Source organism: Chiroxiphia lanceolata, chromosome 3 (assembly GCF_009829145.1).
Source record: "Chiroxiphia lanceolata isolate bChiLan1 chromosome 3, bChiLan1.pri, whole genome shotgun sequence".
Taxonomy (NCBI): domain Eukaryota; kingdom Metazoa; phylum Chordata; class Aves; order Passeriformes; family Pipridae; genus Chiroxiphia; species Chiroxiphia lanceolata.
In genome coordinates, this window is record NC_045639.1 from 45,590,645 (window position 1) to 45,608,807 (window position 18,163).

General features: G+C 35.6%; 1 protein-coding gene across 3 annotated transcripts in view; it reads left to right on the forward strand.

Moving 5' to 3' along the window:
* PDE10A (phosphodiesterase 10A) overlaps nt 1–18,163 on the forward strand; it is a 353,600-nt gene that overhangs the window by 288,863 nt on the left and 46,574 nt on the right. For all 3 annotated transcript variants that reach the window (XM_032682873.1, XM_032682871.1, XM_032682874.1), the window contains exons 4-5: nt 4,825–4,945; nt 6,800–6,849. In XM_032682873.1, coding sequence (XP_032538764.1) covers nt 4,825–4,945; nt 6,800–6,849 — 171 coding nt within the window. The remainder of the gene's footprint in view (nt 1–4,824; nt 4,946–6,799; nt 6,850–18,163) is intronic.

Consider the following 18,163-nt stretch of genomic DNA (forward strand, 5'->3'; position numbering starts at 1 on the left):
CCTTGCCTTATGACTCGTGTTGCCAGGACTATAGTTTTATATGAAAGAAAACTTGTGTTGGCTGTAAGTTTATCCGGAGATTTTGGTTGTTTTTAGTTCAGCAGTTGTCTATGTTCTGTAGTGTGCTTCATAGAGAAGAGAGAAGCTGTCAGTTTTAAAGAGTTGACCAAAGAAGCTTGGGTACAGGTTGTTGTCACATTTTGAATCCTATGACTCTCATATTTGTGGTAAAATCCAGTCCCTGCCTAAGGACATTGTTTTGTGTAAAATGTTGTGCAGAATCCCTTGAATTCATTATCTGCAGGTCTTGATGCTGCCATTGACAGATGAATTTAGGTGGTTTGAAGAAGCTGGTTGTCTGAAATACTAACTGATGTAAGCAGAGAGAGAATAGGTGTTTTAAGCTCCTGTATCTATATACAATGGCCTTGGCCTACTTACATCCTTTATTCTTAATGATTTGCCACCCTTCAACAACTGAGGCTCTCCACAAGAGCCTCTATTTGCCCCAACAGATCCTTTATTTTTTTGTTACTGTTCTTTCTTGCTTGCTTGTTTGCTTACATGTCTCAGATTAAATTTATGACCTCAGTTTCAAGTGTCCCTATTCATGGTGTGGCCCCTCTGACATCTATAGAGTATGTTGCAATTGGATAGGGTAGCACTGAATACAACACATATAACATTGGCTCACTCAGCACTGCTAGTGTTCTTATTGCACACTACTGCCAGGCAGCCTGCATGACGGTGAGAGCCAGGCAATGCCCCTCACCTCCTGGCTCCTCTGGCATAGCCTAGGGGAAACCTGGGATAGCACTGGTTATGAAGATCCATACTTCATATGGATCTTCCTGTGACTCTCACAGTTCTGAGGTTTTTTTTCTTCTCCTCATCTGTTGAAATTCTGCAACCCCAAAAATACATCTGGCCAGCCCTCTCCACATTAAGTGGAATTTGCGCTCCTTGTTTATTCTTACTCTAGTCTGCAATAAGGTCATATGCTATGAGGTCTGTAAAAGGACCAGATTGTGTTGCAGAACCAGGCAATTGTTGATCTGGAGAAAGAACTCTGTAGTAGGAAGTAAGTATTACATAGAAACTTACTCTTCTCATTGCTATTCAGGAGACATTTGAAGAAGATACAGAGGAAACAGATCAACTTCTGGATTATGTTGGCACTCATTGACCTTGTGCTTTTTGTTGCAGCAGAAGGGCTTTTTTTCTAGAGGAGCATAAAATGCCCCTGGCACAGCTACCTTACAAGCATGAAAGCATGGAAATTAAAGTTTGTTTCTGTTTGTCGCACATAAAATTTACTTTAGGTATTAAATTGTGTCCTTGAATATTAGTTTTTCCATGTGGCTTACTTGTTTAGAATGAATGCTTAAAATTCATCTCACTCTATGATATTTCAGTATCTTCTTTCATGTTTATGTTCTAAGAGTCTTTGTATAGTCCTAAGTGACAACATTATTCTTGTATCACCTGTCATGGGTTGTTGTTTTCTGTTGCACAGAAGACAATATTCAAAGACCACAATATTCTAAAGACAAAGAACCATAGATATGTTTTTATATAAATCTCGTAAAACATCCATCTTTCATATTTATAAATTTTAACATGAATATTTGTAACAGGATTTCCCTTCTTAATTGTTAGTTCATTTTTATAGCTTTAAAATACATATAGCTACTAGAAATATGATGCTAGTATGATAGTGCTAAACTAGTTTTTAATCCACTTGAATTATTTTACATAACGTCACTGAAATTCAGAATTTTACAATAAATATGCAAAAATACTTGTTGCCACATAAATAGAAGGAAATTAGCAATGGGAAGAATGAATTAAGGAAAAGTTGATGAGTTTGAACAATGTAAATTGCAAACTGAACTACCATAGCAAATTAAGAAACAGTATTTACTCCATACAATAGTGTTTATATATATATAAATACTCCTTTTCCATCAAGTGTGTTTAATTTTTTTTGAGGAGTTACTTTCCTGAAATAAGTTTTACACCACATATGCACAAGTCTGTGTTAGCAACCACAATGAATAGTGCTTGTACCAAGGTTTGCTGAGGACTTATTCAGTGTTTAAATTCATGATTTCATAAAGACCATTGTGACTTTTCAACCACATTGGTTATCCAATCTAAAATGCCTAGAACCAAATAAAAAATCTCTTTCATTCTACTGTAATAAAAAGAAAACCATTTCATAGCATGATGAAGTAATTCTTTGTTGATGATTGATCTAAGTGATAGAAGTACTTAATTGTGAATCTGGACAAATTGTATTCATCTGACCAATTATGCATCCACATATTGACAGCAGCAGAAATCTGCCATTGTAACAACTACGTGTACTACGCAGCTACCATCGTTTTAGTAACGTGGATGCATGCAATGGTTTGCCCTGCTTACAAAACATTTGCAAGCATATGTTGCAGAGGTGAGCATCAAGGGCACATAGGTTGTTATGTAATTACCATGCACGCAAAACTACTGCTTGATTACAGGGAAAGCAGTGATTCTGCCACGGCCGTTATGCCAATGCGCTCATTTTGATGATGTGTTCTCATAATGTATTAGCTTTAATCTTTGAAGATTTGATTTAAATCCTGACTGTTCATCACAGGTGAGGAGATATGTAGTCATTTCCAAGTTCTGAGAAGGTGTTATTCTACATGATAAAGGCTTTGTGCATGTGTGCATGATTACCTGTTGTTGCATTAGGGTATATGGCTACGCATACTTTTGCAGATATGGGTTAACATGTATGAATAGTATAGAGTCTTGTTCACCATTTTCCTATTATATGGCTACTTATGGCTATATCACAAGTATAAAAGCTACACTTTCATGAAACTATACTATTGTTTTCTCCCTTTGAATAATCCAACAGCAGTAAATGTGGGACACAACAGAGGGCAGTCAATGGAAGCTTGCCAACTGCCATATGGTGCTAATATTGGTGATGGCATGCTGTATTGTAAACTCAAGACTTGCAGCAGTTTATGCATTTATGCAGTGTGACCTTACATTACTGTCAAAATTTATAATCATCACATCATTTTGTAGAAAGAATTATTAAGTGTCAGGTTTGTTATACATTGAAAATATTTTGGACACCCTAGGTCTCAAATTTTCTAATACATCCATGTGGAGCAATAGATTAAGAAGGGGTCTTGGCAAAGGCTGTATATTCTTAGGAGCCATTTTGAAGTCAAGATTGAGATCTGCTTAATTTAAAGAAATTGGGAATTCATATTATCCAACAAGCACTTGGTTTTTTTGTTTGTGGAGTTTTTTTGGATTTTCTGAGATGAAGCAGAAAAATGTATCCTAAATATATATATGGCTATATCCTCTGTATTCATGACATAATATGTTGTATGTAGAAATGCATGAAAATTAAATAGAGGGAATAAAAGTTATAGCATGGAATATATTGTGTAAGTAATGTGCTTAATCCAAGTCCTGAAGGGCTGATAAAACTGGCAATAAATGTGTATGTGTAGCATGACAGCATCACGAGCAATAGTTTCACAGAAAGCAATCCTTGGCACTGAGTAAAGATTTATTACCCTACCCAAAACTGGTAATGTGGTAACTGAAGAAAGTAATATGGTCAACTGCTTATTGAACTCAGTGATGCAGTAAATTGCTTAAACTAAAAATTAAGCTGGTGATGTTTAAACAAATTAATGATGATTGAAAGACTAAGACTTATTCTCCTGCTCCTTCATACTTCAGAGCCAAATTTAGTATAGACTAGACTAATATAAACTACTAATGGAAAATGCCATGAATGTTCAGAGTACCACAATCTACTCACCATTGCCATGTTTATGTGCATATATGTAACTCTGCTCAACATCTCTCTAGATCTTCTCTGTCTATAAATTTGGGTAAACCTGTACATGTGACACTTTAATGTGTCATGAATCTTTATTCAGTGCCAAGGATTGCTTTCTGTGAAACTATTGCTCGTGATGCTGTCATGCTACACATACACATTTACTGCCAGTTTTATCAGCCCTTCAGGACTTGGTTTTCAGAACTCGGGAAATGGATAAACAAATGCAGCTGGGCCCCTGAAGGGAAGCTGCATCTTCTTTCCTGAAATTTTAACCATGTCATGCTGTTCCATTGTTCCAGCAACCAGACCCCCATGGCTCCTATCTAAGCATCCTAACTGATTTGTAATCTGCCAACAGATTTGATTTGTGTCTGCCATTGTCAGTTGAAACAAATGCCTATGGAGCCACGGTAGCTAGCATGATTTCAGCTTGTGTGATTTTTGTCCTTCACTTTGTTGGTATTAATAATTGCTGTATTTGAAACGCTGAGCTCCCTGAGCTACCACCTGAAAGCTCTGACGCTTGGCACAGTTCTGTCTTTTGGCTCATGAATTTGAGGTGGAAAATCCTAGCTAAGGTAGCTGCTTGTTTCCTTTCATGGTGAACTGGGAGCTTAAAAGGAAGAAGTTGAAGTCTACTTACCTTATAATTTTCATATCTCTTAGTTTCTTCTTGAGACATTGTACATGACCCTGGCCCAGTTTAGGCAATTCATAATTGCTCAGTGGTGTTCTCAATACTCTTTAAACAAATGTAAAAATGTCTAATGGAGCACAGTGTGGAGTGCTGTGTCTCTTGCTTAGCAGTGACCTTGTTCTTCAACCAGCTGGATTAGGAGAGTTCTGATTGACTCAGTATTGAAATCTTAACATATTATTTTTAATGATTTTGTATGTTTAAAACCTGCAAATTACATCTGAGTTATTCTAAAATGTTCTTCTCATCTTTGTTTCCATAGTACCAGGATACGAATATGCAAGGTGTAGTGTATGAATTGAACAGCTATATAGAACAGCGCCTGGATACAGGAGGAGATAACCAACTGCTTCTGTATGAACTGAGCAGCATTATTAAAATTGGTAAGAAAGAGAATCAGATGTCTCTGAGCTGTTACTTAGGATCAGTGCGCAGCACATTTCTTATGTGATTTAATTAATAAAGAAAGGTATGGAGGGATAATGGTGTTCTCATTGGATGTTCCCTCAGTATGAACTTACTTCACCTTCTGTCCCTCAGTGAATCCCTAACTGCACTTAAGCGAATGTCATCTTTGGAAACAGTTGCATAGCTAATTGTGAAATTAGAGTTTCCTGTTAAATGAGCCAAAGAATATTCTATTCTGGTTATGATGGTGTTGCGATGTCATTGCTTACTGAAACTCCTTTTGAAACAAAACTGAAATGTTGCTGCAAGAAGGCATATCTTTTGTGTGATCTCAAACTAAACTCATTTGTTTAATTTTTTTTCCTGTCTGATGTAAGTAACTTTTGTGGAAAGATGATAGTACATATGGTCAAAAGTCAAAAAAACAAAACAAAACAAAAATCTCAATAACAATAGAAGTGTAATTCAGCTTCTTTTTAACCAGAGTGGATGTACTCAGACTTTAATAGGAAGTATCACAGTAGCTTTCAGTCAGCTCTTTAAAAAGATTTTACTGTCCCTGCTACTTCATAATTTTGTAATGATGAATAATAGTTCTATTTTATACATATAATCTTTTAAGAGGATCACTTCTGTTTACTGGTTTTGCTTAAATTAGTATTTGGATATTGATGTCCAACTGACAGCAAATCAAACTGGATTTTGTTCATACACAGCAAGAGAGAATTGACAAGACAGAGTGCTTATGTTTTACAATTGTTTTCCTTTTGTAAAGCAGATGAGGGGGTTTTTTAATATATATATTTCCTTTACAGTGCTCATTTGCCTTATAGCTCAAAATACATATTACAGCTGAAGGATTTAAAATCTGAATGCAAATTACCATGCCCTCAACTCTTACTGGTGTTGTGCGGTTAACAATGAGCAAGTAACTACACAGTGGGACTTTTTTCCTTTTGTCAAAGAAAAGAAGAAAGCCATTTGATTTGATTGCACACGAGTATAATTTCTGCCCCGGAAAGTACTAAATGGATTCTTGTGTTCATTCACAAAAAAATATGTACCAGATATGTTCTTTTACTGGTTAGAAGGTTTAATAACTCTTGGAAAGACAAATACATGCTCAAAGTCTGTTGTGTAAAGTGAAAAACATTGTCTTCTATATCCTGTTCCAATTTTGAGAGTTTTCATTTGAGCAGTGATTTATGATGGTTGGTTGACTTTAAACTTTTGAGAGTTTAAGGAACTGACTTTACCCTGTTTCATAGAACAATCTGAATCTGGTAAAATTCTGATGACTATAAACTTTCTGGTGTGTGTCAGTGTTTTTAATATGGGGGACATGCAGAAAACAAACTGTTTGGAAACACATTTTTGTGGCAATATTTGCAACTCCTCATTTTCCTGTGCTTTTCTGTTTTAAGGCAGGGACAAATATACCTTAACATCTACAACTACCTTTTATTTTAGTTGTGGAAATTATAATTGTATCTGGCTGATAATATTATTGTATTTTTATGTTAATTCTATACTGTTGTATGAATTAATTTGAATTTACAGACCTTAGGCTTTGGAGTATGAATAAGATATATAAAGAAGTTGTTTCTAAGGAACTTTTAGAATATAGTAAATACAAATTGAGAAAAGAAGAGTTAGGTGGTAGTACCTCTAACTGTAGAGTCCGGAAAGTTTCAAGGGACACAGCAACCTTTAGAATTTTAGACATTTGTCCTAAATGGAATTGAATCTGTGGTTTCACCTCAGAGATGATTTTTAAGTTTGATTTACCCCTGTGAGTACAATTATTTATTTTGTTATTGCTTTGGCAGCTACAAAAGCTGATGGATTTGCACTGTATTTCCTGGGAGAATGCAATAATGTAAGTATACTGGATTAAGATGTTGCTTTTCTGGAGAGTTACAAGTGTTTTTTTCAATTTGGTAATGATGTTTTCATATTCTTTTGCATGTCACTTAGCAGGAAATATTATCTGAGTGCTGAATTTTACATTTATCTTGTCTTTATTTCTGTAAATTAGATGTCTATGAAACATAGTGGTAACGAAAAAAATGTTCTCTGCATTTAGATCCTTGACCTTTTAATTTTTTTTTTAAAGATTTGGCGGTAGTGCTGTTATTTCTCTGACTGTAGCAGCTTAACTGATTTAGTCCCATTATTAATTGTCTTTAAGAAACAGAAATCTTAACTTGGATTTGCTGTCAGCATAGCCTATTCTTTGCATCTAGTTATCTCCATGATTTTTTTTGAGATGTTACCAGGTCTTCTGTTAATTGTCAGCTGCAACTTGATAGTGAGATAATGTAGATTTCAGATGTGGATTTTGGTTAGCATAAAATAAATGATACATTTAAAATTTATGAATGAAATTAGTTTCCGATGTAATAATTCAAATAACAGTGAATCCAATATTTGCTCTTTTTTTATTCGAACCTTGTTAGAATGCATTACATTTTTTCTGTCGAGATTAATTTGTACAGTTGCCATGATACAAGACTTTGTAGTTACTTTGAATGGCTATAAAGAGGGAAATGCAGTTTATTACTTCAGTCAGTTCCATCAACTAAAAAATCACAATTTGTCAGAAATTTTATGTCTTTCATTGGTTCAAGAAGCAAGCAGTGACTAGAGAGGAAAATATGTTTCTCATTGTTTTTGTTTCCTTACTTTGCACAGCCAGTTTTAATAGTTTATTCTTGTATAGTCCATTAGCCAATTTCCTTTGCTCTTTATGAAATAATTGAATTCAGAAAAAAGCGTAAAAATTACATTTTCGAAATAAGGGAAACAGGATTGGAGATGAACAAACCTGCAGGTTACCTGATGTGGAAGAAGGCCCATACAGAAATTTCCTATAAGAAATGGAAATGTGTTTTTGCATTTTTTTCATATGATTATTTCATAATAAAGATAATCTACTTTATTATTCAATAATTGTGTCTTCTATGAATGAGTTCTGTTAAGTATGTAAGTAGCATATATTTTTAAATAACCCTTTCCCTGAGAAATATAATTTAAGAAACGTGTTCTTCCTTTATGAATGCAATCTTTGGTTCTAATTAGTAGGTGTAAGCATCCATTGTCCTGGGTAGGGAGTGATGCAAGCAGTCACTGAAAAGCTTCCTCCTGCTGTCAAAGGCAAGAGCCCGCAGGAAGTGCAGCCATCCGTTCTGAAAGCAGTGCTGGCCGGTTTGGATGCCAGTGCCTACCAGCTGAGCATGCTCATCTCTAAGAGCCTTGTAAAAGATTACAGTAAAAATAACTTTTGGACTGAGACCTAGAGAATTCTTACTATGGTGAGGTTTTTCCCTTTAGATTAGTGTGGCATAATATGGGATTACTCCAAGCCTTCTGATACCCTGAGGGCCTGGGTACTATCTGACCTTCTGCTTTTTCTTTTCTTTTCTTTTTTTTTTTTTTGAATAGCCTATCAGGCAGATGAATCTATTTGCTTCCCAGTACCCCAGTATAACTCTTTCCTGAAAAAAATTCCAACCGCTGAAAACACACATTGACTTTATTAACCACTGCTATGCAACTGCATCACCCAAAATGGAATGTTCTTCATGTAGTTATTATAGGGACTGATCCCAAGTCCTTTGAAGTTAGTGTGAGATTTTCCATTCACTTTAGTGGGCTTTGGGCCAGACTCGTGTTTGTAGTCTTGTAACTAAATGGTAATGCATTAGCCTACTTCTTATAAGAAATTGTCATTGGAAATTAAGTTAGGTATCTCTTGCCTCTTGAATATTAAATTTATAAGATGTATCCAAGCGAGATTAGCCATTCCCCAGCAAATACCAGCAATGTGTTTTTATTTATTTTTATTAAATTTCTTTTTAAAATGAGAACAAAAAGACTGTGCATAGCAAAAGCAGAAATGAGCTAATTCTTTATGCTGAAATTTCAAAACTTTTTTAAATACCCTAGGATTAGCCTCGACAAAGTAGTTTCTGAATATTTATGACCATGTGTTGAAGAATGGCTTCTGCTTTTTGGTGGCTTAATTTTTTGATGCTGGGTTTGTAACATAAATTTTGCAAGCTAAGCAAAATCCCTCCCCCACCCCCCACACCTCCCCCCCAAGGAAATTTAACATTTGGCTTTTTGTTTGTTAGCTTGAAACATAAAAATAAATATTAATATAGTATTAATTATTACATAGAGTTTTGTAATATATGTAAATCTGCTTGTTATCCAGTTAGGAGTAGTGTATGTCTTTTTGAGAATTAAGTATCGGGCGGGTATTGTGTAAGAATGGAGGAATCCTGTTAACAAGCAGATAACTACTTTCTGCCAAATGGTTTTCTAATGTTTAGTGATGTGTGTTCTAACTATATTCTGCAAGGGAACTTAGGATCAAAACTGAAGCAAACGCATTAACTCTACTTCATTTCAGCTCCTGCTTTAAATATGTATGGGTATACTTTTGATTGGTTAAATAAATCCAAATTTGACTTGTGTTAATCTCAGCAAAGGAATGTTTTTGCAATATGAGATTTCCATAACTAACTTTAGTCTAGATTAAATAATGAGTTTCTAATTAGGATAGAAGATAATTTCCTTCTACAAAAATCCTATATATTTACGAAACTAAAATCAGTAAATGATTACTACATACTGTGTGCTATTATTTCTTAATATTGCTTTGTCATTGCAAATTGCTTTTTTCATGGGTTACTAATGTGTTGTAAATCTTTCTTTGGTGCAGTTTTTAATAGGGGCAGCACTTCCTTTATATAAAAGCTATATTAGAACTGAAAGAAGATTTGTGTGATGTGAAGAAAAGCCCTAGATTAGCCAGTCATTTTTGTTTTGCAAAATACAGATGATACACTGGCCTTTAAAGGATGACAATGTTTTAGAAAAAATTTCTTTGGTGTTAAATGGCACAAAAGTAAGTTTGTTAAAATACCTGTGCATATATGAAGTATCTTTGTGGCCTTATTTTCTTTCTCTCTATTGAAGTTTACAAACTATATTTTGACTTGTATTAGAGTTGGGTAATAGCATAATGGCAAGGTATCTTCTGGCTGACAGTTGGGGTCGAATGCCTTCAGAATCCTTACTTGAGTGAATTTGCTTGAAATGGAAGATGCCACATCAATTGCAGATTACACTGTATTTCTTCGTGCAAGTATTACTCAGAATTGGTGCCTGAATGAGTGTGGCCAGTTCAGTTATTTTAGTAGCCTTCTGGTTTGTTCAAATTGCTTGGAAGCACTAGCACTCATTGTGCTCTTTACTAAGAGAGTTCTGATGGTATGATTCTGCTTTTCAAATGATTGCCCTCTAGCACATAAACACCACTGGCAAGCCCAGCTCCTTCCTTCCCTATAAAGTTGCCCTGAGTACAAGAATCTGATTTTGTCTATGCTATATATATATAGTAGAACACACTGCAAGGTACTTAGGTACTAAAAGCAATACGACGTCCTCATCAGGGTCAAGTGATCTGACCAGACACTGCCTCTGGTCTTTGAACTTTTTCCGTATCTAAGGAATTCCCTTTGTCCATGGGTTACTGTAGTTATGCAAATAACATTATTTATTCTTAAGGTACATAACAGCCATTTTACAAATACTATATACCGGACAGCAGAAATGCTTCCAAATCAAACAGGAATGTTTCACAACTCCTCAGCAAACAACTTACCTTTATTTAGGTTTTCTGTTTTATTCCTTATGGGGATGAATATATAGTTAATAATTCTCCTGTTAAGACCTTAATTAAATACCATCTTCAAACATGACTTAAAGGATTTACTGAAATCTCCATATTGGAGAGTATGTGTGTAAATCAATTGCCTAAGTATCATGCTAGCTGGGCATGGATTTAAGCCCAGAAGCTGACATCTTTACAAGGCAATATGTCTAAAACATTTATCACAGCTAGAGAGTTTCTAATGTAGTATTATATTAACTGATTCTTCAGATACTTCTTGTCTATAGTTTTTACTTGTATGAATAATTTGCCTCATGATTACATTGTGATTCCTATGTAAAGATCTATGATTTCGAATTTAATAGGCATACACTTGAAGCAGTTTTTTTACTAGGTCTTATGTTACTTGGTTCCTGAAACTGCAAATTGTGTTGACAAACAGATTATCCTTGCTTCAGAGAGAAGTTTCCAATAGCTTTATTGTAAGAAATAATTATGTGAGGCCACAAATATGTGCACATACTCTGTGCTTCAGGGTGTATTTTATTAAGCCATTCTAGAATTTCTGGTCATGCTGAAGTTGTTGCAGCTTGATGTGCAGTGCCACCTACTGAGTTTATGGAGTGGGTGATTTGAATTGTTAAGAACCCAGGAAAAAACATCTACTACTTGATGTCTCAGGTTTTTGTACCAGGCTAAGGTATATTTTGAATGTGTAGACATTTTCTCTGGAATTTGAGGCTTTTAAACATGTTTCCAGGCGAAAACCTAGCTGCAAGTCAATTCAGAAAACTTTGGTCTTTTTCCTTGAATTGATTCTAACATCATGTATTCTTTTTATATAAGTGGAAGATATCTATTGCTTTCTTATTCGTTAGTGAATAGTTAGCAGAGAGTGAAAGTTGTTGATGAGTTACAGTGTCTGAGTTTAACTTTGAGTTAATAAATTATCAAACTGAAAGAAATAAGATAAATAACTGCCAAAATGTATTTTAGTGAAATTTTGATCATTTCATTTAATATTCAGGTAAACGGATTTGTGGAATGTGGTTATGATGAATATAGAATCATGGAATATCCTGAGCTGGAAGAGACTAGGATCATCAAAGTCCGACTCTGCACAGAAACATCCAAAGAGTCACACTGTGTGACTGAGAACATTGTCCAAACACTTCCTGATCTCTGTCAGGCTTAATGCTGTGACCACTTCCCTGGGAAGCCTGTTCCACTGCACAACCCTCTGGGGGAAGAACCTTTTTCTAATATCCAACCTAAACCTCCCCTGACTCAACTTCATGTCATTCCCTTGTGTCCTGTCACTGGGTACTACAGAGAAGAGATCGGTGCCTGCCCCTCTGCTTTCCCCTGTGAGGAAGTTGTAGGCTGCAATGAGGTCTCCCCTCAGTCTCCTCTTCTCTAGGCTGAACAGATCAAGTGACCTCAGCCGCTCCTTGTACTCTTCCCCTGTAGGCCCTTCACTATCTTTTTAGCTCTCCTTTGGACATTCTCTTAGAGATTTGTATCTTTCCTATACTGTGACACCCAAAACTGCACACAATATTCAAGGTGAGGCCATACCAGTGCGGAGCAGAACAGGACAATCCCCTCCCTTTGACCGGCTGGTGATGATTTGCCCGATGCCCCCCAGGACACAGTTGGCCCTCCTGGCTGCCAGGGCACTGCTGACTCATATTCAACTTGCCATCGAGCAGGACCCCCAGGTCCCTTTCCATGGCACCGCTTTCCAGCATCTTGTTCCCCAGTCTCTGTGTACATTAATATATACTATAGGTAGAATGCAGAATTTTTTAGAAAACTAGACAGAGACTAGTTGTTTGTGATTCACTATCAGAATCAGAGTTTATTTTGCATAATTCTGCACTGATTTATCCAGATGTTTGGTTTTGCTAAATATATTCATAAATACATGGATGAAGAAAGAATATAGGACTGCAGATGTCTTTGTAGAGATGGATTAGAATTCAAAATGGTCTTGGGAAAATGGTCAGAAGAAACCAGATAATGATTCAGCTAGGACAAGTGCTGGGCTTTCCATGGATTGTCTCTCTCTGTGTAGGGCACCTGATGACTTTAGGAAAGATCCTGGGATTCTGGGGTTTGCAGTGAATTTGAAGGTAAACATAAGTCAGCATTATCATTCCTATATCAAAAAAATTACACTGTCATACGTAGCAGACAGAGAACTCTAGCCTTGGTGTAAAGTAATTTTCCTGTTCCTCTGTCCACTACTAAGACTCCAAATGTAATAATATGGCTGACTTAAGAACTGCACTTTAAAAAAGAAAGAAAAATGGAGGAGATGAAGTGAGTTCAGGAGAGAGGAGGGAGAATGGTCAGGAAAGAAAAGAACTGATTTTACTTAGTCTAAAGAAAAGAAAGTTGAGGGATGAAGATATGCCTGGATAAGGCAGAGAGGAAGGGAATAATCTCCATACCTACAGTGTGTAGGGCAAGAAGAAGTGTGCTTGAATTAGCATTGGGAAAACTTCCTCAGTTGTGGCTGTACTGAAGCACCACAGTTTGTTGCCTGTGAAAGGTCAGGGATCCTCATCCCTGAAGACGTGTTTGAGACATACTTGGCCAAACGTTTTTCAGAAAAATGCTTAGTTGATCATGCCTTAAAATGGAAGGGATGGAAGAGAGGTATGTCAGCTTGGTTTTCTGTGTCAATGAACTGGTATAGCTCTCGTGGTGTTTTTCAGTTGTGTAAATCAACTGGAAAATTTCCAGGAGTGAAGTGCAGTTAAAAATGAATACCATTCAGAAGCATGAAAAGATAAAAAAACCCCAAACTCAACTGCTAATAGTTTTACAGCATATACGTGCATCGTCTTCATTTCACAAGTATCCAACATTAGTATATAATATGTAGGTTAAAAATGCAAATCTCCTGTTAAGTACACTGTCAGTTATCATGAAGGAAATAAGTTTTTATAAACAATGGTGGTAGTTGCTGATGGGGTTTTTCCTTCTTTTGTACCTGTGTGCTTCATGCAGTCAGATTGCTGCACTTGTGTTTAAACTCAGGACAGGATTTTAACATGGTAGTATTGGGATACTACTTCAAGTTAGCCAGTTTACAAATCCAAGGTTTTGGGCTGTGAATGCTTTCCAAATTATTTCTGTTTGCTTGGTTGTCTTGGTCATCATTGCTTACTGTGATGAGCTTTATTCCTACTAAAAAACCTGGCCTTAAAAAGGCCTAAAACAGCCTTTATAACTATCTATAGATAATTTTATCATGAGGCCGTGTGGTCTTACATTTGGGTTGTCCTTTACCAAGAATAAAAATCTATTGGATGTGAGCAGCAAAAACCATTAAGCTCACTTAATATCAACTTGCTCAATTTCCATTTCTCTTTAATGTTTTGGATTTTTTTTTCCCCCCCAAGCATCAAATCACATAGCAATGCTTTAGTATTAAGGCTTTCATTTAATGTCAGTTGAATATTAAATTATTTTCCATAAAGCATTTTTAGGACCAGTTTTATTAACAAATTATACTGTGAAAGAAACTAGATCAGGATCCAGTCACCCAGACCACCAAAACAGTTTGTTAGTGGAATGCTTGTCACATGTGTACTTTAACCTTCATTCCAATCATTAAACCTGTTTTCTATCCAGACTTCTCTTCTGCAAAGAAATTGTGGAAAAATCGGTTTATGATTGTCATTTACTTAGTTATAAGAAGTTACCAAAAAAAAAAAAAGAAACAACAATTTGTGAAATAATGGGCAATACATGTTTACCATTTATGCCAAACTTGATACAGTTAGCTGAATGGTTTCTAGTCTTTGTGAGTTAGGATTTGGTGTTGTGCTGAATTCCAACAGACTACACACCAGCAACCACTAGAAAAATAGCATCAATTATACCTGTAGTTGACCTCTTCATCAGAAGAGCCAAAGACTGAAAACGTTGAAAACTATAGGTATTTTCTTACTGCTGTGAGAATATCTGTCAGGAGTTGCTGATGCTATTGAGTTATGACAGTTGTTGCTACTCCTAATGTTTTCTTTTACTGGGATTTTAATCTACTTCCTCTGTCAAGAATTAGATTTTCACTAGAAAAACCAACTATGGGGCCAAGTTATGGCAGCATGACAAGATGAACATGAGTAATTCTTCCTGTGCATACTCTTAGCTGTTAGAGATGAGGAGTAAAGAGGGTTTCTTCAGCCAGAGTAAGTGATTCAAGATAAATTACTTAATAATTTTACCAGACTGTGTGCATAGTATCAAGAAAAGAGCAACAAAAGCCATGGTATTATGGTTTATTGAATATATACTGATTTTATTATGTATCTGAAAGCTGAGTTTGTAGATTTATCTGTGAATTAAGAATGATGTCATGTTGATATCCCTCAAGAACTAATTACTGTGTACATCATTCTTCATTTCTGTAGACCGAAAGGCATTTTAAAAAGACATTAGAGAGAACAATAGGTTGCCTATACCTAGAATGCCTAAGAAATGTGAGTTATAGAATACAATCATAGAATCTTTTAGATTGGAAAATCCCTCTAAGATCACTAATTCTAGCCTTTAACCTAACACCACCAAGACCAAAGGATGAATTTTGTAACATTTGTCTGTGTTCATCAGTGTTTGAACCTTTGGTCATAATTTGTTTTGGACTTACTGTTTTGTTTCAGAACCTCTTGCTCTTTGTGATCATGATAGATCACTAGTGGATTCCAAACCACACTGTAACATCAGTCAAAATTAATACTAGTTTTTTTGGCTGTGGACTTTGTAAAAGTGAATTAAGAGATAAAACTAGGAGGGGAGCAATAATTTTGAAGATCTTAGGCCCAACTAGAACAATCTGTCCTGTCACAGATGGCAGAAAAGGAAGCACCCCATGTGCTCTGAGGTTTCAACAAGGTATAGAACATTCCTAGTGTCAGACTTTGATGTTCCCCTGCCTACTACATTTAAAGAAAGAAGTCCATCACCATACAGAACTTGTTGGGAGAATATTGTTAATAGGGTAGTTGAGACTGATGGAGGTAAGGTTCTGTCTTTGTCTGAAAGGAGGAGAAACAGATCAAAATAGGGAATTGCAAAGTTGCATGGGCTACCAGGTGTCAGAATGCATGAACCTGGAAGCTTCCAAAAGATTCTCTCTCCAAGCCAATATTTACTCTTTTGGTAGTTTATAAAACCCAGAGTGACTCTCCTAGCTTAGTTGTCTTCTCTCTCATCATCAGTAGAGATATCTAATGCTCTTTCTACTCTAGTTAACTTTTATTACTTAACTTTTGCCAGGAGAGAGACAGTGACATTGCAGTATTGGTAAAGAACTATTTGTGTTTATCTGTTTCTTGATACTGACTTACAGGCTCACTGCAAGTGATTATAGCAGCAAAAGAGTCTGAGCAGTGCACAAGCGCCCTACTGTTTCCTCAGCCTTTTCCTTTTACTGCTTTATGAGTTATTGGTACAGTATTTGGGAAATCGTGGGGCTTAATATTCTCGTATTTCCTTTTTTATTGACTATATATTGTTATATATACGCCTTGTTATATAAATACCCTGGTTCCTCATTTTGATTATTTATCACTGTTCAGTATCATTGCCAGAAACACAAACTGTTAGTCCTTTTTTTTTTGAAGTAAAATATTCAAACCAACTGAGAAAATGCAAGTAATTTGAAAGGGCCAAATCTATCCATTTCTTCACTTGCTAGTGAAGCTGTATAAAATATACCTGATGTGTGTATGGGAGCACTTCTAATTACCCTTAGAGCTAGTGAAAAATTGTTTGAATGTATATTTTCAACTTAAAAGAATGCTGGAGTCATTCATAGTTAGAAGACAGTAGTAATATTTTTATTTTCTTAGAAGTATTATCTTAAAGAAAAGAAGAAATGAAATGTGAGCTGGATAGGTGATGTGAAAAACCTGGTGACTTTGGATGGTGATGATTCTAGAGACTCCCTTAAAGCTATATCTGTGGGGTGCCTTAAAGATTATTACAGTAACATGCCATAGTAGAGCAGAGCACAGCTTACTACATTTTGTTTGTCTGACCTTGCCATTGATGGCTTCTAGAATTCAAAAGCTTTGTTAACAAAACTCCAACAAAACTCAAGATATTTCCACATCCGTAATTGGCAATAAATATTTTAATTAATTCAGATTTAAATTGATCATATATGGAATGTATCAACAGTCATGACATTTGATCAGGTGTATGTATAAGATCAGAGTGTATGCCATCAGAGTGGAATGGTAGAAGCTTATGGACTAATTACAGCTTATGAGAAAATTTGCCTTTCTTTTTAATAGTGCTGCATGGTCAGGATAAGACTGTCAATTGTTCTGCACAGTCATACTTTTCTACCTGTACAGTAAGGAGGAATAGTGACAAATTTAGAACCTACTGGGTAGTTTGAAGAGTTTTTTGATCATTGAGCCCTAAGCAGTGGGGTTTGCAGCTTCTCATAAGAAGCAGAATGGGATTGCTTCTGCAAAACTCTTTTTATCGCTGGAAGTAAAATAATGTTCACAAGCTTTTTCAAATACAGGGAAGCTTTTTCAAATCAGTACTTTATGGTGATAGCAACAGAAGAGTTTACCAGCCAAACTGATACACAAAGACACAGGAAAGACTCTGCTGGTGGAAGCAGCTTTCACTGGCAGTACTTCGTGGTGTCAACACAGGTTTTTGGCCATTGAAGATTTTGTGAAGGCATTTTCTGAAGTAAAATATGTATATGTGGAAGAAATGAGTTGTCTTCTGATGGAAGTGGCTGTTTGGTTTTCTGTCTCTTTTTCTTGTATTCTGTTCTGAGAAACTCTTTCTGAGAAGGGAAAGATTTGTGTATTGTTTTGCATTTAGTGATGGGCATGACTCAGGAGAGGAGTGTGGAAAAACACATTTTATACATATAATTTAAATAACACATTTACTTTGCTAATCATTGTGCATTGCTACCTTGGCAAAAAGAATAAAATATGTCTTAAAAAAAAAAGTAAGAAGAACAGTGTGGATAAAAGTGCTATTAATTCAGCTTTGGTCTCCTATGTCCTATTTATTTAATTTGACTCATTTCACTACTTGGACTACATAAATCAGAATTAAACAGTGTGTTGCATCTCCAAATTTTGCATTACTCTTCAATAGGAACCACCTTTTTAGTTTGGAATGTGTTTTAGTGTTACTGTTCCTACTATAAAAGTATTTTTAAATAGTAAACCTTTTTTTCCTATATGCATATAGTATAGCACATCAAACATTTGTGAAGATATGTATTTCAGTATATCTATGCCATTTATATTTTACTACTTTCTTTGATTTTTTTAAAAAAATCATTTTATACCAAAACGCTGATTTAAATAAGTAATGATCTGTGGTTTCTTCAGTTTTATTAGAGTAATGTACTTTTTTCAGATCGTGGTGTGCTTTTCTTGGATATATTATGTACAACGCTCTTTTTCATTTATTTAAGTGTATGTAAAAGCATGAGCTGAAGCTTGTGAAG